Here is a 23,934-nt window from a genome sequence, read left to right as displayed (position 1 = left end):
GTCTTCACTACGCGTTACACACTTACACCTGATACGACCTGCATGGCAAACGTATTACATATTATACAGTTATGCGCTAGATCAAAAACTGAAACTAAATCAGTTTCTTAATTAATCCTTAATTAATTAGGGATTAATATTTTGACGCGATTAAAAGTTGTTTTTAGTGTAAAAACTTAAATAATTTTATATTTTTTTAAGACAAGTAATGGCTAGGCAACCAAATCTACACCAAATATCACACCGACACAACAATCTCTGTGACTATAAATTTGTATAAGATTTGAATTGAGCGAGCGGCTCTAATATGAGAAACATAAAATGAGACCGAAAATAGGTACATTTTTACAATAATTTAATAACGAACGCTAAATATTGTTTAATGTGTGAAAATGCAATTAAAATAGGCCTAGTATTATGAAATACATTTCTATATTACTTATAGACCGTTATAGTTGTGTTTTGAATAATTATTAAAAATCGTGCATACTCCTTTAAATTCCTGGTTCTACTCATCTCTATAATGGCAATTATTGGCATACTCGTGGGTATATCTAGTAATTAGGTATTTGTTTAACGATTGAATAAATCAGGGGCGTATGCAAAAAAAATGTTTGGAAGTGTTTTTGAAAATAAGTTATTGAAAACGAAAAGTAGAACTATTTTTAATAAATATACATCAATTTTTTATGAAAATTAGGTATAGTCAGTGGCGTGGTGAACGACCATTTCAGAGACAATTGAATACTTATCATATAAAAACGTCAAAAACTCAAATATTTTGGCGGGTGTTTAAACCACCAAAACACCTCTTTGTGTACGTACCTGGAAAAGATTGATGGTTTGTGAGAGGGTTTGGGGCCTATGGTGGTCTTAGTTTTTAAGGGACACTAATATTTTCAAGTTATTTTACCGCGCTTTTATTATCTATTATAGCAGACAGCAGCTGCTGCAGTTATTACTATAGTATACCGTGATTCTTGGCCATATAACCATACCGTGCTATGACCTAAACTACCAAGGCGTATATATATATTTATTAATTATTTGTTATCATTTCGGAGATACTGAAAAGTATTAACTGATAAAGCTTATCAACAAAACTTCTCTATCCTGATAACAATTTACGGTCGCCCGTCGACTTATTATTTTACTAATTAAAATTGGGTTTAATGTCTACACTCTACATTAACTTTCGTGTAAATCATTAAAGCGTCCACGAGATCAATTTATTATAAAATATTTATTCCAGTGCAGGACGTGGTCGCGAGACAGTTGAGTTTCGACTCGTGTAGTTGAGCTCGCGACTGCGTTTTACTCACTCAAACCGGTGTCGACAATAAATACAGCCCTATGTTCAAGTTACAATACCTGAGGTTGCGTTCGCGGTACATGCTCTTCTGCTTTATCGCCGTCTTCTCGTTCAGTATTTTGTTCCTAATGTTTCAAAACAGTTTAAGCCGGCCAGCCATCGAAACTCTGGTCACCGAAACGCACAAGCAGATTAACAACTTCAAAAACTTTAAAGTAATCGAACCCGCAGTGCGGAGTCCGGTTAGTGTCGTTTTTCAACACCAGCGTTTTGTTTTCTTTCCAGGACAATTTGAAAGTGGCCGAGCAAAAAGAATTGGTGGTTAACGAAGACTATTTGTACGCATTGGGTTTTGTCTCGAAACCAGCCATTTATCCAGATTCGTCTTGGAGAAATACTACGCTGCCCATTGTAGTCACATACGTGTTGGACGATGAACACAGCCAAGCGATCGGGCTCATTATGTGTGTGGCCAAGTATTTGCCTGACCGCGCAATACTTGTGTACAACTTGGGAATACCTGACTACCAACTCCTTCTTGTAAGTATACACTAAACATGCTCTATATACTTTTTAAATTTAAATTACTATTTTTAACAAGATCAATACATGTTCTGTAGATGCAATCATTTTGTAATAACAACACTCGGTGTACTATTGTCGATTTTGATCTATCAAAATTTCCGTCTCACGTAAGCCGTACACACATCAAAGCATATCGACCTCTTGTATTACAGGTATACACTCACTTGGTTTGATTTTTTTGAGTATGGCTTAGTGGTGTCCAATCAAAATGTTACTACTTTTAACTGTACCTTTAGGATGCTTTGAATCGCGCTGGTGCCGTGATGTTTCTCGATCCAAATGTGCGGATAATATCTCCAAATGTCTCAAAACTTTTCACGCTCTACAGTAACAAATCGATAGTTGGCTGGGAGACAAGAATGGCCACAACAACGCTCACACACCCGAAAATGTTTGATTACTTTCGTACACCTGCGGACAATTTTTTCTTCCTACCACTGGTCCTAGTTAATAAACTGATTGTGTACAATACTCTTGACATGCATCAAGACATCATGCTACCGTGGATCCAATGTGCTCTCATTAGTGAATGCATATCTCCCATAGGTATTTGGCAGGAGAATAAAAATATGATGGCGATTGCTGTCACTAACATAATGTTATGATAACTATTTGACATATTTTGTTCTACAGGGGCGCAGACCAAAGGGTGTAGATATGACAAGAAACCGCAATACAGATATTCCAGCTGCCATGGGTATGACGTATCGGCATTCAACATTGTATTGGGTATACATTATCAGTTTGATAGTACGCCTTATGTCATCAAAGAAAATGAGGATGACTTTTTTACAAAGGTATCGACGAGTGAAGCCGATAAAGATCTTCAAAACTTGATTTTGAACATAACAGACACCCCAGCAGTGACGTAATTGAATACATTCATTGAGTACTAGTTTAAATGATCTTAATCCGTTATATAACCTATGCTAACGGATAAACATTGACCAAAAATTAATTTAAATCCTATATATTTTAATACCGTGTTAATTGAACCATAGGTTCCAAAATGTGCTACTTAATATCTATATTTATTTTTGAAAAATCTTTATTAATCGAGGTCTTGAATATTATAATATACAGCGAAAATCTATGTACAATGGACAATCGTGGGTATTAAAATATTGATTCGCTGTACAAATGTGTTATTGAGGGAATAAAATATACTTAGGTATTATATTGTGATATTTTAAAATGTGTCAGAGAGGTCTCTGCTATTGTGGAATAACTAAGATTTTCAGCATTATTGCTAACTGATTACATGGATTATAAATACAATTTAAAATACTCTTTTAAAACCATCAACTGCATTTACATTAATTTAATTAAATTTAATTGTATCAACATTGTACTAAGTCGATATTATTTTGTACACTATTTAAGTAAACATTTGTTACCTAACCGTTGATGTATAATATGTAACACTGTGTTGTAAATACTATTAAGGTTGTCACATTTTGTATAATCAAAACTGCTTTATTTTTACACCTAACTTTTAAAACTTGTCAGTTGCTAAAATATACCAATTGGATCATACACGGTTATAGAAATCCAAACATTTTGGCAATCCCTAATAACATTAATTTTATAGTAGTTTATAAGTGTTAATTAATTGTTTACAGTTTTTTTTTTTTTTGTCAGTATGATGGTATAAAGTTCCTTCAGCATTGTGTTAAATTTAATTTCCTTGATGTAATCTTTTGTTTATTTAACCTGAACTACTTATGACTTTTTATTACTGTATTTTAATTTACAAATGTTTTATTTTGTAACAACTGTTTACACATCTAGTTTAATTTTATTAAAATTTAACATTTTCACTTATTTATTTTTTTGTTTTACCAATTAATAAATATCAAATTGAACATATTTCGGTTATTAATTACTCATATTAGTTATAACATTCTTTACTGATTTGATAATCATACATTATACACGAGAAAATAAATTTTAATGACTTGTGTTGACTCATATTCATAATCTTAAGTATTAAACACCAATTATAAATTAACTGCAACAGATTTATATATTATATTCTGTAATCAGCAATAGAAAAAAAGGTCATAATCTAAAGATTATAATTTATTGAACACTGAAAGTACATGTTTATAATATTCAACAGTGCAAACTATCAGATAAATAGAATATTAATGGCACCAGTATCTCAACACTATTGTTGAATACCAGATATTAAATTTTCTAGTAATTTATAATAAAAGTAAAATATAAAGAAAAAAAAAATACATTAATTGGTTTCTAATTTTCTTACTCAAATCATATTGACAAATACCAATTTAACTAGTATGTCATCAGTAGATAACCTACAAGTTCAATTAATTTAATAATAGTGCAAATAACATCTGATATGTAAGAGTCAAAATTACTAAATCAATATGAACAAAGAAAAATACATTACTTATTAAACTTCATATATTATTTCTGTATGAACAAATTTTTTTATTGTCTACAAATTATAATATACATACTTTAAAATTTATTCAAACTGTTAAAAGTAATAAATTGTACACTAAAATATATGTTGTATTACTATAGCGTAAACAATCTCCTACACTTAATAATAAAGCAATAAAAATAATTCACATTTACATATTCCCAATTGTGGTTTTTCTACCATTAATATATGACCTATATTTAAATAAGATGAAAAAATATTATTTTATGAAGTAGTAAAAACACGTTTATTAAAATTCACAGGATGATAAAGGAAATGAAATTAATTAGTATTATATATTTAGAATACGAAAACTTTTTATTATTCACTTTTAACTCGTTTGCTTATTACATAATGAATTAATTTAAACATATGCATAATGTAGCGTCAGACAAGTTTAAATTAAAAAAAAAAAAATATATTTATTTACATGTTGATTATATTTACCAAAAACAATTTTAGGTAGGAGCAATTGAATAGGGTGAGCCTAAAAATATTGTGAAAAACTAAAATTGCGAAACTAAATTTAAAATGTCAAAATGTTTGACTAAACATCTTCACTCCTTTTAATGTTTCTTCAGACTTGACAAATGCTTCACATTACAATGTTATCCCTAGTCTTCAAAGAAAATTTCTTAAACTCTTTCCGCACCTTAGCAGAACAAATGAAAATACAAATACATAGTAATAATTAGTAAAGAAAAACAATGTTCCTATGAATGAAAAAAATTAATGAAGTTGATTAACTTAATAGTACTAATTGTCTTGTTACAAAGTGGTAATATTAAAGATAAAAAAATTAATTGTTTGAAAAAAAAAATTGGGCAATAAAAAAATTATGTATATTCAATTTCTTCACAAAACATTCCTGCGTTGATGATATTCCAGCTCATTTAGGTTTTATTACGACCTGTGTTCAAGATAACAAAAAAAAAAAAACAAAAAAAAAACGAAGAGCTTAATTATTAATTATAATAAATGTTTATATAATATAAATATACATATTCAAACATTAAACTTTAGGGTACTTGTTTGTTATTGACCCACCAAACCATAAAAATATATCACCATACCACAGACAACCTTACATTAATAAATTGATCATTACACTTTGATATTTTGCTGTATCACGATTTTTTGCAGAAAGTTTAGTTTGATTTATTAAGAGAAAAATACAAGGTAATTTTTATAACATTTGAAATTATATTATAATCATGATGGTACATTGTCAATTTGTCACTATATTGCTTAGATAATATATTAGTATATAATCTCAGCTATATTGTATGTGTAATTTAAAAAATATTTATCGATTTTATAAACATATTTACTTTTTTTGTTAATTTAATGTAATAAACTACCAACAATTAATTAATTTTGGTATAAAACACCAAAATGTCTACAACAAAATTAGTTATTTTTACATGAAATAATAATAATTGACAATACTAAAATTAATTGTAAGCAACATGTTATAAAAATGTATTATTATTGAAAATTGCGCTAAGTATATGGAAAAATATCTTGTCACAACAGATCATCACAGTGGTAATACATTTTATACGGTACAATTGCAGGGCAATATCAAACAAGTACCAATTTAAGTACCCAATTTCATTATTTAATCCATGAATTTACTGTATAAATAGTAATGATTAATTTTAATAGTTATTTACTTGATAATTTTGGAGGAATAATAATCATTAAGCATTTTATAAAATATATATATATTGTAATTGTATAAATAATTAAGACTTTCTCAGATAATATTATTGAATGATCAACACAGAAAAATATTTTTTTTTCTTTACATTGAGAAAATGCAATATGAATATCATCATATTTTTATACCTATAGTACTAATATTTTAAATTGTATCTGAGAAACACTTAATTATGTCAATACAATCACTATATATTCAATAAATATAAAATATTAATGAATTTTTGTCACAAGAGATTATAACACATTCAATTTTTTATTTTAATAAACATATTATATATCACAGTTTTCAGTATTGTTAATCAGGTATTAATTATTTATTTTGTTGCTATTTGTTAAAAACAAAATTTTATACCTAAAATACAAAATATACTTTGTATAAAATATGTCACAAGACAAATTAAAAGATACAATTTGTCTGTTGTGTGATCATATTTTTAATAATTTAACTTCTCTTATATAAAAAAAAAAAACAAGATTAGTTTGGGATTAATTAAGGGAAATCAGCAGTCAATAACCAGAGTTTCGTAACTGATGTAAAACCTAACACCAACAAAATTGCCCATTCAAATAGTAGTTGGACAATAAATAAAAACGCCATCCATTAATGAGATCGAAATATTGGGATTTAGATAACCAAACCAAGACCTATTAGAAGAAACCGAAGTGTTTTAGGAAATTACTAAGAAAGAACTTTTTCATGCATACATCAAAATTCGATATCTTTAAATTATTATAAGCTATCGGGACGTTATTTTTTTAGAGGAAATTTACACCATTCTATAAATTTACCTCTGTAATTAGTGGCGATAAACTGTTAATTTTCTTGACAAACTTCAAGATCTTCATCAGTGTCTACCAATTTTCTACCCTTGGGTCATATTGTGAACATGGGTCTTCATTCATGTGTTCTACTTTTGTAATTTGAAGAATCTTCTTATAAGTTTTTTTTTTAAATTTAAAAAAAAAAAAAAAGTTCTAAAGTTATAGAAGTTCGAGAAGTCTTCAAGTCAATTTATATATAATATTATCTTGACAGTTTGAAATATTCTTTTCTTCGAATATGTTCTTCAGGAAATGAATAAAAAATTGAATATGTGAGAAATCTTGATTAAATACTTTGAAAGCTGAAAAACTGCATTAAGTAATTGATTATTTTTTAAACTTATATTCGTATGAGAAAAACCCGAGAAAACGAAGAAAAAATAATGGGATAGCAAAAGTTAATAAAATAAGCTTAAAAAAAACACTGGATTGCTGGATAGGGTACTAATATCGAACATTTAGACTAAAATTTCATTAAGACTTACGTGGAGAATAAGAACGGGAACGTGATCTATCATAACGTGATCGGTTTTTGTAGTATGATGGTGATCTGCGTTCTCTGTAGTGGCCTCCACCGCCACCTCTACCACCGCCGCCGCCGCCACCACCACCTCTATATCCACCCTCATAGTAATCACTAAAAATAATATTAAAATATATAATGTAAATAAATTAATATAATCTATTTTAAATTGTTTATAGTATAATAACTAAGTATATTAATTAAATTTTATAACAATAACTTCTTACTCGTAATCTCTATCTCTATCATATCTATCATAACGTTCTCCGCGGTCATATCTATCACCACGATCGTATCGGTTATTATCATATCTATCATAACCTCTTCTCCTAGATGACCTTTCTTCTCTCATTCTAAAATGTAAAAACACATAATATAATAATGATGTACATATATTAATATAAAAAATAATTACGTTGGTCTGCCCATATAAATTCCAGGTGTTGGTGTGTGAGGGCGTTGGGTAATTGAAAAATCTACTCGTATTCTGCGGCCATCAATTTCCATGCCCGAGCATTCTTCTTTAGCTACCTTAGCATCTTCATGCTTTTTGAAATAGGCAAAACCAAAACCACGAGACCTTCCACTCTAAAATAAATATTACAAATTACAAAAATTATACAAAGTTATTGTTTAATTGCTTACTTTAGCATCAATAATAATGAGGATTTTGTCAATGGAACCGTATTTTGCAAATATATCATAGAGTTGATGTTCTGTTGTGTATACACTTAAGCCAAATATGCCCAGACATTTATTCGGTTTTGGGTTTTCCTACAACAAAATAATACGCATCATCAAATAAATGAAATAAAAGGAAGTAAAGATTAATGTTGCTTTATAATGTTAATTACATGTCTGCTGCGTCTCGAGCCAGAGCCTCGTGAGTGGCTCCGATAACTGCGACGGCGATCTCCACTATACGAACGAGACCTAGAGCGTGACCTTGAGTATGAATGCCTAGAGCGGCTCTTATACTTGCTACCATTGCGACTGGGTGGTCGAGATAGTGATCTAGAACGTGTCTTCGAGTGAGTGGGTGATCGACTGCGAGACTTGTGATCGCTAGGCGATCTGCTGCGGCTTCGGCTGGGAGTAATGGAACGGGATTTTGAATTCCCGTTGCGATCCTGAAATGACAACAAAACTGATGCGTTAGTAAACATGGTTTTTACAAAATAAAACCGGGTGAATGACAAGAAAAGAACAATTGCGACAATTAAAAATCAGATTCTTAACACGACATAACCTCAATTATTTCCAAGGAAGTACCATTGGATCTACCCGGAAAACGCGACGCACTACGCCAATAAACCGGAGAAACGGCGTCACATTATGCCGGCAATAATATTGGTTGCAGGACCCAAAAGTTTTTACTCACCTCGACGTCACTCATTTTTGAAGCTCAATTCACGTGTCTGTCCGTCACCGTGTTAATTAAATCTCGTTCGGGAGATAAATCGAAAATCCTCGATGAGGGTTTTACGTATCGGCGTTAACGCAAAAAATCGATACAATTGGAAGTTTAACTTCAACAACAAAACATAATTTTTCGTCACCGGGCGTGCAGAAAATGAAAAAAAAAGTATCGAACGACAGAACGGGTAGAACACAGTAATTGTGAAGGAAGAGACGCAGACGCTGAAAACTAATAAACAAAGCTTGGGAGCTAGGGGACGTCCCCTCCGCCGCGCCACGCCATTGTAACGGCGTCACCTTGTCAGTGCGACCAACATGCGCACGACACCTTCATTAAGTAGCTCTACAACAACGCTCATTCGACAGCATTTTTCGTACATTTTTTTTGTTGACTATCTTAGAATTTTCCTATTTCACTTATAAATAATAATAGGAGAGTACCATGGAAAAGCCTTTTTAGTGAATACATTTCCTGACTTCCTGTCGACAGTAAAGTTCGAGTAGTTCGACACTCCACCACGGAAACCGGCAAAACCCGTTGCAACAGCGGCTCCATAAACAGTATACTTAAATATTTTGTTTAGTTGTTGGCCGCTGTTGCTGATCATGTTGGTCACACTCACCAATCTTGTAAATCGCTGGTCATGCTCTTTTTGCCTTGTCAGTTTCCTCTATTTAGTGTTGCCCAGTACGTATAATATCCATTGTATATTTATTATTATTCGTCCTTATAAGCGAAAACCCGAAGTGATCGGGGACCATTGCCAGTATTTAAGTGTTATACGCGGTCGTACTTTTCGCAATTATCAAAATGGCAGGTGCTACAATGTTAGCGCGCATTAATAAGCCGTCAGACTTCGCCATGCAGAAAGTCGAAACGGAACACGACAGGATTATGGCACGCGAGCAACTAATCCTTTCGCAGGGTGAACTGTTAAAGAAAGAAGGTAAGGCCAAAGAATTGGCCGCTCTAATTAAGGAGACTAGACCTTTTTTGTCCGAAATCAGTAAGGCAAAGGCAGCCAAACTAGTGCGATCCTTGGTTGACCTCTTCCTGGATCTCGAAGCAGGCATTGGCATTGAATTGCAATTGTGTAAGGAGTGTATAGAATGGGCCAAGGAAGAACGACGAACATTTCTCAGGCAGTCCCTGGAGTCCAGATTGATGGCCCTGTACTTCGATTCTGGAATGTTCAAAGAAGCTTTGCAACATGGCTCTGTATTGTTGAAAGAACTGAAAAAATTGGATGATAAAAATTTGTTGGTTGATGTTTTATTGTTGGAAAGCAAAGCTTATCATGCTTTGAATAATTTGTCCAAGGCTAGAGCCTCTCTAACTTCTGCTAGAACAACTGCAAACTCTATTTATTGCCCGCCCAAAATGCAGGCTTCTCTTGACTTGCAATCTGGAATCTTACATGCAGCCGATGAGCAAGACTTTAAAACTGCTTATTCTTACTTTTATGAAGCTTTTGAAGGATTTGACAGCGTAGACAGTACATCTAAAGCACTCAAGGCTTTAAAGTACATGCTTTTGTCAAAGATTATGTTAAATAATGCAGAAGATGTGCAACAGATTGTAAGTGGAAAATTAGCATTAAAATATACGGGTCGTGATGTAGAAGCAATGAAGAGCATTGCAAAGGCTAGTCATAAAAGATCTTTAGCAGATTTTCAAATTGGATTAAATGAATATAAAAAAGAATTGGAAGACGATCCAATTGTCAGAGCACATTTAGATACACTTTATGGAAATATGTTGGAACAAAATTTGTGTAGAATCATTGAACCATACTCAAGGTAAATAACAATTTCTCAGATTTTGAACTATTTAAAAAAAAATAAGATATGAATGTTTCATTTTAATCTGATTTATTTCATTTTTTGTTATAACATTCATTAATATTACACCAAATTTTTAATAAATTTTTATTACACGAACACTAATGATTAAATATATTATTATAATTTAACAATATTTATCTTATAATTTTATAGTTTTATTTAGTTGTTTATTTTTGTATATTATTTAGTTAAATCTTTTATAACTATACTTTAGAGCATAGTTTGTATAAAATGAATAGTGTTAATATAAAGGTGTTAACTGACATTAACATTTTGTTCTAAGGAGTAACTACCAATTTTATCCATTACAACTTATGATCAACTTAATCAGTTTTATTATTTAGCTAACCATTAAATAAAATATTTTTTTGTATTTTCAGAGTACAAGTTGAGTATGTTGCCAAATCAATAAATTTACCAATGGAAAATGTTGAACGAAAACTTTCACAGATGATATTGGACAAGAAGTTCCATGGTATTTTAGACCAGGGTGAAGGCATTCTTATAGTATTTGAAGAAGCGGAAATCGATGAAACTTACGAATTAGTTTTAGATAATATAAATAGCATGAGCAAAGTTGTTGATACCTTGTATCAGACTGCTAAAAAATTAACATAAAAAGTGAACTAACAAATTATATCAAAAAATTAAAAATTCTTTGTATTTCGAGTACATAATATTTCTTTTGGATAATATTATTAAATAAATGAACTTGAGAAGACAAAATAAAATAGTACTATTTATTTTCAATTAGATTACTGGATTTTAGGGATAAATAGAATCAGTAATTAAATATTAATCATCAAAATGTATGTGCAGGCTTTATTTTTTACAACTTGTATTTTATAAATTTATAATCAACACTCAACAGTTTATTTTCTTTGTAAATAAAATTATGTACATTAATACAATGATTAATAATAACTACTAATCATTAATTATACTTGTTTTCATTACTTATTATTTTATAGGAATAAAAATGTATATCTTATTTTTTTGTTCAATATTAATTTAATTAACATTATATATACTTTATTTCTTTATAAATATTGATGAATTCAACCTTAGGTAAATATTTAAACTTTGATGTCAGCTTTTAATTATTGTTGGAAAAATAAAAGATAATTAAAATTAGTAAATTATATTATTGTTAAATACAATTTCAAACTCAACAAATACAATATTGCTCAATGCGTTTATTTTCATTCGTAAAAAAAAAATCAATACTTATACTTAATAAACTATGAAAAATATATTTGTTTTTAAATTAAAAAGATCACAATCTTTTGATTATCATCAAAATAAAGTTCAGATTGTTTTTAATTTCCTTGTATCAATTAATTAACATTGTGTATATAATTAATTAATATTACTTTTGACTTTGTATAAAATATCACTTTCTCTTTTTAATTTCCTTTTGATTTTATTTTTCTCCATTTTTATCCGCTTTTTTCTTTGAAGTTGTGCATTTTCGTAATCCTCTTTGACTTTCTTATCTTTATTATACTTATTAACTTGTTGAGCTAAAAACATTATTATAAGTTTACCTTTGAATACCCACAAATAATAATAAAATATAACATACTTATAATTTGGATATCTAATTCTTCAGGATTTGGCCTGAACATGCACGGTGCAATATTGAAGTATTTATGAATTGGACATAATACTTGTGAGTCTATAGGATTCCAAACCAATGAATCAGAAACATCAGTCTGTTGTAAAACAAAATACATGTTCAATAAATTGAAACCACCATACCTAAAATAACAATAACTTTGTTAGAAATATTAACACAATGTAGTTTTTTCAATTTTGATTGTTTACATTGACGACTGGTAAAGATCAACATGGAATGGTTTTTTAGGATTATGAAGCAGTACATATTCTCCTTTGCCTAATTGTGTGAGTTTGTCTAGAGTAAGATATAACCTTTTTAGATACTCTTGATCTTTGCCATTTGAACTTAAACTCTCTGTCTCATCAATTGTCCATTTTACCTGCATGAGATCCATATTATGCTGAACTGAGACTAAGATAAAAAAAATAGGATTGTATTAAAATTAGGTAATTTGGACATTTGGTTAAGGTAAAAGTTTGTGGCATCTAATTCATTTTAGAGTTGAATTACCAAAATAAAATATTTTATCTTAACACTCGCTGGACAAGGCTTGATATGATTATAAAAATAGTGCGATATTATTTACCTAAAGCTAATTTAGTTTTGGGACATCTGAAGTTTGTATCAAGCCAATATTCAACAAGCTGTTCTTCACTGACTTTTTCAAAGCCAAATTCTGGTTGATACTCAATTTTTGGCATTAATACTGTTGGGGAATTTTGTGGTTTGAATTGGTGCTAAAAATATAAAAATAAATACCTTATTTTATATTGTATATAAATATTAAGATATTTAACTCAATGTGACGTATTCTTACTTGTATACCATGAGGTTTATTTCTTACAAGTACATTTAACGATTTTTCAGTTCCATTGGTATCAGTAACTTTTAACATCCATTTATCATAGTTGTAATTATTACATTGGTTCTGAACGGTTTCATTGGGTAAACTATAAAAATTAAAAATTAATAAATCAAGATTGTAAATAATTAAAATTTCAGGACAGAAAAATTGTATTGTTAACTAAAACCAAATAGGATATTTAAATTATTTATTTATTTAGATTAAAAAAAAAAAAGAATAATAAAAAGAAATAAAGAATAATAATTATCATTTCATGATTCCTACAAAAGATGTTATGGAATATCTTACGTTTTTCTGAATTTTTTTTTCAGTTCTTTTCTGAGATAGTACCAACTTTTTTCTTGCTGAGAGAAATGTCCAGTACACAATGCTCCTCCAACATAAACTGTTTTACACTCATCAATATCTAAAAAAGAAAAAAAACAGTACCCACATTATTTGTTTTTAATTTTTATTAAAAATATCTATACTAATAATACAATAATTACCAATATCTATATTGACAGGAATAATCCATAAACTATTGGGTTTCTCTAGATTCATTATATTTTTCATACTACTTAAACATATGTTAACATCAATACTATGGGTTTTTGACAGTATAGGACAATGTTCATCTTCTTTGACTATAATTGACATAGTATTAAATAATTTTAGCCATCACACAATACAGATAGAAAATTAAATCATAGTAATACGGTAAAACTTATAATATACAATATAATAATTACTAACATAACTGTAATGTTTAGTTGAAAGCAAAAAATAAAATTGCTATATTATCATAGCACCTAGGAGTATTTATTGGTGAGGGCTACAAGTACATTGAAGCACTGTCGAAATTTAATTTTTAAATAATCAGTTTGATAGGTATCAAATTCACACTTTTACATAGTAGGATTATAAGTACAATATGTCAGTAAATAAGAGGATGTCTGCTTATGTTACTTCAGTCTTAAAAAATAGGTAATATAAAGAAATTACATAAAGTAAAATAAATTTCACATTGTCAGCTTTAATGTTACAATAAATTGGACTATGATAAAATGGACAGATAAGAGTATCATCTAGGGCATTTAGTAAGTTTTTATTGTTATTTATATTTCTAAGTGATTTGTGAGCATTTTAAAATTGTAATATGTTACATAATTATTATTTATTACTCACTTTAGAATAAAATATTTAACTTTATAAAACTATTTAAATAATTAATTAAATTGTTATGCATTCATTTTGATAAAATTAATCAGTTCTAAATTTAAATATCTATCATAAACATGATTACAATAGTAAAACCAGAAAGATAACTTAGTATTAGTGTTTATTGATTTACTACTTACAAGGAATTTTTTGTGGCGGATCAAACATACCATCTTTAAAAGAAACTTTTGTTTCTAGATTTTTAATATCAATTTCTAAAGGAGGAAGATTAATTGAATTTATTTTCTAAATAATAAAAAATTTGTTATTGTAATTAATAATAATAATATAATCAAATAATTTTGGTTTAATAAAAAATAGTTATTATTTCTTACAGCAGACTGTAGTCTTTTACAATATATCATTTCAACTTTACTGTCTTCATTTTCATCTTTTATATAATAGTCGATCTTCATCTTAGAACTATATGTACCACTGTACTGTGATTTAATATAATTATTCGAAAACTAGAACACAAGATGTAATTATAATTATTTTACCAATACATAAATAGTAAATGATACTTAAACTTTTATATTTTATATAATTTCTTACATTACAAGCTGATTCAATATAACTTTCAATAAATGGTATGGAATTCAGTCGACGATTTTTCAAATTTTCTTCCCAAAGATTTGAAAGCCAATCCTTAAAAATTTCTCGTTCGTGTTCAATAATTTCTTTATACATCTAAATATTTACAAAAATATACAATAAATTGATAAAATCAAAACATAATTCATGGTTAAAATTGATGTATTACAACTACAAATATAAAATTGTATAAAATAATTTTAAATTAAAAACACTGATGCTACTTGACTAACCACTGTGACCCACATCATGAAGTACTATTACTAAATAGTTTCTTTAATCAAGACAATCAAGCCCATTTATTTATCCTTTCATCCATTATGCTTATTGTAAAAAAAATTACACCGATTGTATAAATTAAAAATACATGAAAAAAATAATTAAAAAGATGTAGATATATAATTTTTTTTATAAAAATTTACAAATATAGATCTCTTTATTTTAACAAATTATTAATTTCAATCACTTTATTTTTATCACGAGCATCAAATGCTGAATTAAAGACTGATAAAAATGCTATCTTTAAAAAAACTTTACTTATTTAAACAATAATTGGTGTCACTGATGCCCAAAAACAAATTTCAAATGGAATAAATGCCTGCTTGTGAAAGGCGTTATTGCTAAAATAAAAGTAAAAACGTTGTCGATTTCCAGGCTTTTATTAAAATATATTATATAATTTAACATACTAACCCTAAGTGTTTTAGCAGTAGGACAATTAGGATTCTTTAAGTGTACTATCAATCTATTCATTAATGTATGGTTTAGTACTGAATAATATGGTGGTATATGATGACCAAATAAAAATTGTGTAGTGATTTGAAATTTGTCATTTTTCTGAAACAATTATTATCATAATATATAATTATTAATTAGCTGATAAAATTGATTAGTGATGCACAAATAATATAGTACTATAAAATGCACACATATTAGATTTTAAAACATAAGTACAGTAAATTTTTGTAACAAATTAAATATAATATTATGTAGTATATTAGTATGTACAATAAGTAAACAGGCACCTAGTTAATATTTTTAAATACCAATTTTATTTATGAATTTACAATTACTTCTGAAAAATAAGTCGCTTAATTTTTAATAATGTTCTTGTCATAGTAGTATATTTGTATAACATTATTTTTATGTTGACAACTATTTATGAAAATATACAGTTCACTTAATAAGTTGGTATATTGTATAGATTAATTTTTTTTTTACTTTTAGATCACATGCTTTTAATATTAATATAAATTAAATAATTTTTGCAGAATTAAAAGCATTATCACTCATTACATACCTTTGATTTTTGATTTTTCGTTTTATTGCAAAAGTCGGGATAATTTTGAAAACATTTAGCATTTTGATACAAGTCATTAACATCATATAACGGTGTAATAATCCTACACATAGAAACAATATAAATTAAATTATACGACTTCATCAATAGGTACTAAAAACTATTACTCAGGATCAAATATTAGAGGAACATTTTTTTGCATATTTTGTTGATCAGAATTTGGTATTTGATACTTCAGTTGGTTTTGCAAATCAGTTGGAATTGACATCCTAAACAATAAAATCATTTTTAATTGATTAAAAAACCCATAATCAAAAACCAAAACTTACGTTATATATTTTAAAAATGTTACAAGTAGTTCACAAAAGTAGAATATAAGCTACTTAGCCATAAGTACAATAGATACATGCAGACATGCAGTAATAATATCATTAATATTTTATTGAACAATTTTATTTTTAAACTCAAAACAAAAAATTATTAGTTATAAGTACACATACAAATGTTAAACGTTTTTAATTTTAAGCTAAACAAATAAAATAAAAATTATAATAAATATTAATTAATAGAATAGGTATTTATTTTCAAACTCATGATGAAACGATATCCGACAGGTATTCTATGATAATATTAAAAACAACGTTATCACTGTTATATGTTTATCACTATCAGTAATCACGATTACAGAAATAAATAATAGTAATAAATAATAATACATTTCTAAACAAAAATTTATATAAATTTTATAAACAATTGTAAATAATGTACCTATCTATACATAATACATTAATAGTTAATGCATTTTTTACGTTTTTAATCATTCAAATTTAATCAAATTAAAAGCATTTTAATGCTATGTTATGAAAGATTTTTTAAAATCTTTTTTAAACTTTAAATGTTTATAAAAGTCAAATTGTGGCTGAATATCTAATATGAATTTTCAATATTTTTTAATTGCAATTAGAAATAATTATGAAGAACATTGAATTACATTTTCAATCATTTTTACTCAATAGCAATATTTTGAATCGCTTGGAAAAGTATAGAGAATTGTTTGCTAAGACCTACATCCAATTACCTTCTAAAAACCAACCTCAAAAATGCAAATTCAAGCATCTGTACTATACTGCTCTAAAAAGCAGTGGCGTGCTCACGGGGGGGGGGGGGGATCAGGGTGTCATATCCATATAATATATTATCTACATGAAAAAAAAATTTAGGGTCTGTGACCAGTCAAAATTGAATTCCCCCCCTTTCAAAAATGCTGAGCACGTTACTGCTAAAAAGTGACGACTAACTCACAAATAAGAAAATAAAACCATGCAATGCCATATTTTACATAATTTTTCGAATGGAGGTCTTAATTATTCCTAAATAACCCGATGAAATTCGAATAATTCTTATATACTCCAAATAAATTGTAAACTATAAGCTTAAAAATATATCTCAAAACGTTTCAATCGGATCTAATAAAATGAATTTCACTTTTACAATTTGAATATAAATATTTTCGACAAGCATGAGTAAAATACATCGTGCTATTTTATTTTTTTAAGTCCATGAGTGTCTTGTGTCCAGATATGTCGGAGAACACAAAAAAACTATCTACTAGACATTTTCATTCTTAGTTATAATTTTTTATTAAAACCTAGATTGCAATTTATATTAGTTATATTAATATAAGTAATTTAACTTAATTTTGTATAATGACAATAATAATCTGAAACTATAACCGTAGAATTTTTTCTACAATTTCCTTTCATCAATTTATTAAATATTAATTTATTTATGATTAAATACTATAAAATATAGATAGGTACCCCCAATATAGATCTACCAATAAGTAAGAATATAGGTATCGATGAAAGCTAAATTTTGAATCCTATTTTTTATTTTAACATATATCCTAATAATAATAATGCAAATCAATTTTCAAAACGTTTACTACCTATCACTCGGCGTAATACAATTATTATACTTATAACGTCATATATTTTATATCATAAGCCTTTTCAATTTTGTTATAATATTATTTGTATTATAGGTACCTACTAAATATATATTGTACAATATTAAATGATCTATCTCGAATAACCTAAAAATTCCATATATGTATATATATATATGATTTCAGTGGCGTACGCATGATTTTTTTAAGTGAGGTGTCATAAATCATAAATACCTATATGCATGAATTGACCTTATTTTTTTTTAGTCATCGTTTAATAATTTGAACAGATACTTATTTTTAAGGGGGGTGTCATATCTCTCTGACACCTCCCCCCCTGCGTACGCCACTGCCACTGTATGATTTATATGTATTTATATATACAAGGTAATTCTTTAATCTTTTATCCAACAACACTCATTATTTGATAACATGATAACAAAACTACTTTGCGCATAGGTACCTATTCTAAATAAAATGTATAATGTATATTATAATAGGTATATTATATTTTGAATTGTGTGTCCCTTATTATTTGCTGCGCCCCTGACCTAGGCCAGTCTTATCGAATATCGAGTCTGATAACATAAGAAATTTATGAACGAAATTAAAAACAATTGATAGCCTTATAATATTATAATTAAAATACCTAGTCGCCTCGGTTTCGAGTAAATCGTATTGTGTTGTGATTATGATTCATCTCTGGAGCTAATGCATGGTTAACATGGCACTATGGTACTATATGTATTTACTATTTATACATAGGTAATACTGTAATAGGTATATATTGCCTAATGTCCATATTATATACATAATAAATGGTATACACGTAAATTATAAACACAGATATTAAATATAAATATGTATATTATGTTACAAAGTATATATTGTCGCCAACTAAATAGAAAAAGATGCGAAAAAATCAAAATGTAAAAAAAAAAATAGCGTGGAGAAAAATGTGTGTAAATTAATATACGGTCTGTTCGTATATAAATAAATAACATATATTATTTTATTATAAAAAATTGTTGTGCGCATATTGCATATGAACTACGAACCACCATAATATGATAGTATTTTGTATAGGCATCATTGTACCAATAGAGATCATTGTTCGTGATATTTTTTATGATTGTAAATATAATATGGGTACGTGCGGTATAATATTCATTTGGATTACCACGTCACTGCAGGCACTTTCGCCCGTAAGTATTAGGTACCTACGCTATGTCGATTTTTCTGGCAATTAGTGCTGTATATCCCCAGAGTGCAATACGCCAATTTGAATGGGTTACCAAACTTTACTTTTCTGAAAACAACGAACATAAATATTCAAGTTATTATATAAATATCATATTATTCATATTAATACAATATTTATTTCTAGGAGGCGTATAATTTGACTTAGTTTTATGAAAATGTTTATCATGTCTATTATTATTATTATTATTATTATTAACTATTCGAAACCTTATATATTATATTTGTTGTTGTACCGTTGTAGACCTATACTTGTATGAACAACTAATAAAAATAAAATAAAATAAAATAATTTACATATCACAAGAGAATTGTGATTAAAGAAAAAATATTTTAAATATTAAAAGTGTACTCAAATAAACACGCAATAGGTAAGTAAAAAAACAAAGTTAACACTATACCTACTAGTTATAATTTTTAACATTTTTATAATTTGCTGTTTACAAATATTTATTTCATATGATATAAAACTTGACATTTTAGCCACCTAGATATGTTAGGCATAGGTAATTGTTTAATGGAAATTTTCCTTCCTAACTTTCAAATTATTTTTTTTCTTTTCTAAAATTTTCAGATACAGCATTAAACCTAAAAATCTAGTTTTTATGATTTGCATCGCTCGTTCGAAAGCTGATTGCCCTAATATATTTCATTGATTTTTATTAATTACAGCATCCATCGACCTAATATATAGCTACAATAAGTTCCCCTTACCGAAGTTCATCTCCTTTTTTCCACAACATACTTTCATTGTGTGTCAAAAATGATAGTTGCGATCTCGCGAATATGGAACCTGGACGGCACAACCGCACCCATGCGACTGCTTCGAATGCCGTCATTCGGTAGTACTGTATCAGATAGGCCGCGATTAACGTTCCGGTTCTTCCAAGACCAGCCTTTGTATTTGAATTGATTTTTTTTTCGTGTAATTAATTATTAATTTATATAATATAAATATAATAAATAACAATAGGTACGTAATCATATAACATGTACAAAAACAGTTTTTAATCGTTTTAAAACATCAATTCTTTAATTGTAACAATAACATACTGCATTTTAGTACTTATATTGAATGCGTCCTATAATATTGCAGTGTAAAGAATTGTATAATTAAAAATATTTGTAAAAGTTAAAATGAAAGGAAAAAAATTGTAAATTTCACAGAAACTTATTAACTAAATACTTGTGTTACGAAATCTCTACAATAATATACATACATAACTATAAATTACTTTTTAATAATTGTTTGAACAGTTTTTAATTCAATTTTTGAAGATGAGTATTTTTTTAAATCATTGATGTTTATACATCTTAAAATCAAATGTATAATAATATAAGTGCAAGAACGCACAAAAATAGAATCCCTTTAAAAATTAAAACGAGCCTACTATTTTTTTTAATTTATATTTTTAATTAAAAACGAAGTATCCAGCTAGCTCCTACAAACATAGTTTAGATAGTTATCCATACTTAATATAATAGTTATGATTACTATAAATAAGTAGGTACACTTAAACATCATAAAATATATTTATACACAAGCATTTAATACTTCGATGATACAATCAATGGCCCAATTAAAAATTTAAAAATAACACTAAATAATATTGTTTAATCATATTACCCTGCAGTGCACTGCTATGGCGTAAGGGGACTTTTCGGAAATTTGTAAAAACGTTTTCAAAATCTCGACCGTTGGCGCTGAACTATCCTCAAAATACAAATCAATGTGTTCAATACCGGAATTGGAAAACCTGCAACAATGACACGACAAGTGTTTTATTCATTTTGATACATCACACATTATATGTGATAATACTCGTATATTATTGTCTATAACATACTGTATGGTATAATAAATAGGTATTGGTTTCAAATAAATTTTTAGGTAATTTCGCTTAAAATTTACTAAAAATGTATTCAGGTATGATGCAGATGTAATAATATAATGTCAATATTATTTATTAAAAAATTACTGTCGATGATCATTAGAAATATTTACCAAAAACTGTTATATTCTGTATCGTTTAGTCTGATAACTGTCTTTACGTTATTTTCTTTAAAGTATTTAACGAAATTGTGTAGTAAATCATTGCAGCCCGGCCCCGCTGCAGTGTCGTTACATTCGATAGGACCACGGAAAGCGATAAACTTGTCGGGCACTATCCATGTCATTTCACGACTCCAGTCGCAGTACTCCTGGAATTTGAAATCGTTCAAGTTCACCATCCTGTACTTGATCGCTTTGTACACGACATTCAAACATTCATGCAAGGCAATGCCATCGTTTTTGCCGTAACCGAAAACCGAATCCATTCCGTAAGCGCAATAGCTGTTGTTCTTCAGCATGGAATGAACGGTTAATAGATCCATTTGTTTTACGGCAATCTACGACATCATTTAATTATATTTTATCATTTATGCGTTGTATTTTTACGATCTACAGAAGCGTATTTAAAGGGGGTACATGAGACCCGTGCACGTCTCTTATTATTTATTAACCAAATATATATATTTTATTCAGAGGATAGACGTTGATGCATTGTACGTCATCTATACTCTATAACAAATAACGTACAGTACAGCGAATTTGCGTTCAGCAGAATCAATTTTGTATTGTTTGCTTTAATATTAAAGTGAATTGACCTATTACCAAACACCAACGTATAAAGTAAACACAGATAATGCTTTTACCTTTAAGTTTGATAAAATGATAATAGGTCAATTCACTATTATATTAAAATTAAAAATACAAAATTGGTTGTAATGGTAGATAAATGTTATATAATGCGATTAAAATCTATGTTAAGCAACATGGTATATCTAATAGTTAATGAATATGGTTTTAGAAAATGTTGAAAAAGATGAAAAATAAATATCGAGATGTACTACCTTTCTGTTTCTAAATGGTAATATAATATAATGTCTTACGGATGAAAAGTTGTTTACAGAAAAAAAACCTTAACAAAAAAGCACTATAGCTCTAAAGCTCTGCTTGGAATTCCAACAAATAAGTTATTTAACTACCATTTAAAAAATGAAATGTTGGTTTATCAGCTTGTGCTTATACTATATTAAAATGTTTTACCGCATAAGAACCGATGAGGAACGCGGCGTCATTATATTCCTTAGAGTTGTCGACTGTGTAATGTACAATAGTTTTAGACGCGTATCGGTGATTATACATTTTTTCGTTTACATTACGAATGTATTGTATCAAACAGCCCAAGTTTAGCGGTTTGTAAGCCGCCAAACCGCCATTCCAGTAATCATCATTGTAGTCGGTGTTGAAGAAGTGCAGTTCTGTTGTGTCTGAACGACGGCAGCGTGTTGAGTAGGTCGCCAGGTACAGACGATTCGGAATGATCACGATAAGTCTACGTAAGTCCTTTATTTCAGACAACATAGGTCCCAAGACATTTTCGCATATTTTGTTCATTTCAGATTGATTATTTCCTACAAATTATCACACCAATTACACACGTTTATTATAGAAGGTGTATATTCCAAAATAAAAGTATTTTTTTCTCATTTCTACCTGAAATTTGGTTACATATATGGGAAAAGTGGTTGAATTTATAATAACAATTTTCAACCCACGATTCATTCAAAATGTCGAATGATGACTACATTTGGGAGTAGTGAGTACCCATTTCGCGTCATTGAACATTTTGAATCACGATACACATCCAGAAATTATTTCAAATTTCAACAGAGTAAATATGACACATATGATATATTGATATTATATAATAATATCATTAAATGTCATACTCATTATATTGAAAGCGAGAAAAATTAAATAACATTATATCAAAAGCCGGGAATGTGTTGATATATTTCGTAAACTCACGAGTACCACTTTAGTTGCCTATTTGATAGTTTACAGGGTTATATAGTTATTAATGTAATATAATATTATGTTTTTAATTTGACAATGATCCAATTATTTGAATAATAATTACATAATAGATAATAAATTTACCAAACGAAAAATTAATAGGTTAAGTAAAATTAGGCAAGACCACGTACCTATAATTAAGGACAATAATTTTCTAACGAAGCATATTTCTATTTATACATATCCTGAAAAAATCACCTTTGATGTCCATCAGTCCATCACTAAAATTTAAAAACTGTTCAAATATTTAGGTGATGTAACAAATTTTTCACTAATCACTTTCAACAGTTAATTAAAATCCAAAAACAAAACTATACACACATATATGATATAGGCATATGTAGTGGCTACTTATATTTTCGTCGTTGTACTCCACAATTGATCGGTTATATTTAAAAAGATTAGTATTACCTATATGTATAACTGCAACGTGACTGCAAAAACATGGTATTATTTTGTTATTACATCGATGACGGACAATTTCACAACCAAATTAATCTATGGTCCCTAGCTATATATCCGTCAATAAGACTGCGTTTCGATTGTACACGCGTGTGGC

The 23,934-nt window shown here is 28.3% G+C and overlaps 5 protein-coding genes across 9 annotated transcripts; 2 read left to right on the top strand and 3 right to left on the bottom strand.

Moving 5' to 3' along the window:
* Window positions 1-1,104: 1,104 nt before the first annotated feature.
* Window positions 1,105-3,766, top strand: LOC132930538 (uncharacterized). The gene is made up of 5 exons (XM_060996469.1): window positions 1,105-1,527; window positions 1,598-1,852; window positions 1,933-2,049; window positions 2,134-2,443; window positions 2,531-3,766. The coding sequence occupies exons 1-5, from the start codon at window positions 1,354-1,356 to the stop codon at window positions 2,767-2,769; spliced, it is 1,095 nt and encodes a 364-aa protein (XP_060852452.1). The 5' UTR covers window positions 1,105-1,353; the 3' UTR covers window positions 2,770-3,766.
* An 875-nt stretch (window positions 3,767-4,641) lies between these two features.
* Window positions 4,642-9,077, bottom strand: LOC132930539 (transformer-2 protein homolog beta-like). 4 transcript variants are annotated; one of them, XR_009662247.1, is made up of 8 exons: window positions 8,801-9,077; window positions 8,274-8,549; window positions 8,065-8,193; window positions 7,835-8,007; window positions 7,647-7,772; window positions 7,382-7,533; window positions 6,864-7,206; window positions 4,642-5,259 (listed from the first exon to the last, which is right to left on the bottom strand). XR_009662247.1 is itself a non-coding variant. In XM_060996470.1 (7 exons), the coding sequence occupies exons 1-7, from the start codon at window positions 8,813-8,815 to the stop codon at window positions 5,243-5,245; spliced, it is 888 nt and encodes a 295-aa protein (XP_060852453.1). In that variant the 5' UTR covers window positions 8,816-9,077; the 3' UTR covers window positions 4,642-5,242. The 4 variants fall into 4 exon arrangements, 2 of the variants coding, with proteins under 2 accessions (XP_060852453.1, XP_060852454.1); XR_009662248.1 differs by having other exon boundaries at window positions 4,642-5,001; XM_060996470.1 differs by lacking the exon at window positions 6,864-7,206.
* A 416-nt stretch (window positions 9,078-9,493) lies between these two features.
* On the top strand, window positions 9,494-11,674 carry LOC132930537 (26S proteasome non-ATPase regulatory subunit 11). The gene is made up of 2 exons (XM_060996468.1): window positions 9,494-10,638; window positions 11,064-11,674. Exons 1-2 carry the CDS (start codon window positions 9,650-9,652, stop codon window positions 11,299-11,301), a joined length of 1,227 nt encoding a protein of 408 aa, XP_060852451.1. The 5' UTR covers window positions 9,494-9,649; the 3' UTR covers window positions 11,302-11,674.
* A 134-nt stretch (window positions 11,675-11,808) lies between these two features.
* On the bottom strand, window positions 11,809-16,852 carry LOC132930536 (uncharacterized). 2 transcript variants are annotated; one of them, XM_060996465.1, is made up of 14 exons: window positions 16,593-16,852; window positions 16,431-16,532; window positions 16,264-16,366; window positions 15,657-15,800; window positions 14,925-15,059; window positions 14,705-14,836; window positions 14,510-14,615; window positions 13,658-13,795; window positions 13,458-13,575; window positions 13,122-13,254; window positions 12,891-13,041; window positions 12,511-12,715; window positions 12,269-12,444; window positions 11,809-12,206 (listed from the first exon to the last, which is right to left on the bottom strand). In XM_060996465.1, the coding sequence occupies exons 2-14, from the start codon at window positions 16,529-16,531 to the stop codon at window positions 12,043-12,045; spliced, it is 1,806 nt and encodes a 601-aa protein (XP_060852448.1). In that variant the 5' UTR covers window position 16,532; window positions 16,593-16,852; the 3' UTR covers window positions 11,809-12,042. The 2 variants fall into 2 exon arrangements, with proteins under 2 accessions (XP_060852448.1, XP_060852449.1); XM_060996466.1 differs by lacking the exons at window positions 15,657-15,800; window positions 16,264-16,366; window positions 16,431-16,532; window positions 16,593-16,852 and adding an exon at window positions 15,501-15,611.
* A 2,526-nt stretch (window positions 16,853-19,378) lies between these two features.
* LOC132930000 (dual specificity protein phosphatase CDC14B-like) lies at window positions 19,379-22,913 on the bottom strand. Its single transcript, XM_060995657.1, has 5 exons — window positions 22,563-22,913; window positions 21,477-21,862; window positions 21,099-21,228; window positions 20,186-20,367; window positions 19,379-19,520 (listed from the first exon to the last, which is right to left on the bottom strand). Exons 1-5 carry the CDS (start codon window positions 22,911-22,913, stop codon window positions 19,424-19,426), a joined length of 1,146 nt encoding a protein of 381 aa, XP_060851640.1. The 3' UTR covers window positions 19,379-19,423.
* Between the last annotated feature and the right edge of the window lie 1,021 nt (window positions 22,914-23,934).

Source organism: Rhopalosiphum padi, chromosome 4 (genome assembly GCF_020882245.1).
Source record: "Rhopalosiphum padi isolate XX-2018 chromosome 4, ASM2088224v1, whole genome shotgun sequence".
Classification (NCBI taxonomy): domain Eukaryota; kingdom Metazoa; phylum Arthropoda; class Insecta; order Hemiptera; family Aphididae; genus Rhopalosiphum; species Rhopalosiphum padi.
This window is presented reverse-complemented; position numbering and strand designations above follow the sequence as displayed.

Bases quoted from the DNA above. Each gene is read 5' to 3' on its own strand.
- LOC132930538 (XM_060996469.1), top strand. From the start codon at position 1,354: ATGTTCAAGTTACAATACCTGAGGTTGCGTTCGCGGTACATGCTCTTC. The intron at 1,528-1,597 runs GTAATCGAACCC...TTTTCTTTCCAG, and splicing joins ACAACTTCAAAAACTTTAAA to GACAATTTGAAAGTGGCCGA. The intron at 2,050-2,133 runs GTATACACTCAC...CTGTACCTTTAG, and splicing joins ATCGACCTCTTGTATTACAG to GATGCTTTGAATCGCGCTGG.
- LOC132930539 (XM_060996470.1), bottom strand. The intron at 8,194-8,273 runs GTAATTAACATT...ATTTTGTTGTAG, and splicing joins GCTCGAGACGCAGCAGACAT to GAAAACCCAAAACCGAATAA. The intron at 8,008-8,064 runs GTAAGCAATTAA...TATTTATTTTAG, and splicing joins TCATTATTATTGATGCTAAA to AGTGGAAGGTCTCGTGGTTT.
- LOC132930537 (XM_060996468.1), top strand. From the start codon at position 9,650: ATGGCAGGTGCTACAATGTTAGCGCGCATTAATAAGCCGTCAGACTTC. The intron at 10,639-11,063 runs GTAAATAACAAT...TTGTATTTTCAG, and splicing joins ATCATTGAACCATACTCAAG to AGTACAAGTTGAGTATGTTG.
- LOC132930536 (XM_060996465.1), bottom strand. From the start codon at position 16,531: ATGTCAATTCCAACTGATTTGCAAAACCAACTGAAGTATCAAATACCA. The intron at 16,367-16,430 runs GTAATAGTTTTT...TTCTATGTGTAG, and splicing joins CCTCTAATATTTGATCCTGA to GATTATTACACCGTTATATG. The intron at 13,576-13,657 runs GTAATTATTGTA...TTTCTTTTTTAG, and splicing joins TCCTGTCAATATAGATATTG to ATATTGATGAGTGTAAAACA.
- LOC132930000 (XM_060995657.1), bottom strand. From the start codon at position 22,913: ATGAACAAAATATGCGAAAATGTCTTGGGACCTATGTTGTCTGAAATA. The intron at 21,863-22,562 runs GTAAAACATTTT...ATGATGTCGTAG, and splicing joins TCCTCATCGGTTCTTATGCG to ATTGCCGTAAAACAAATGGA. The intron at 20,368-21,098 runs GTAATATGATTA...TCAAATACAAAG, and splicing joins CCATAGCAGTGCACTGCAGG to GCTGGTCTTGGAAGAACCGG.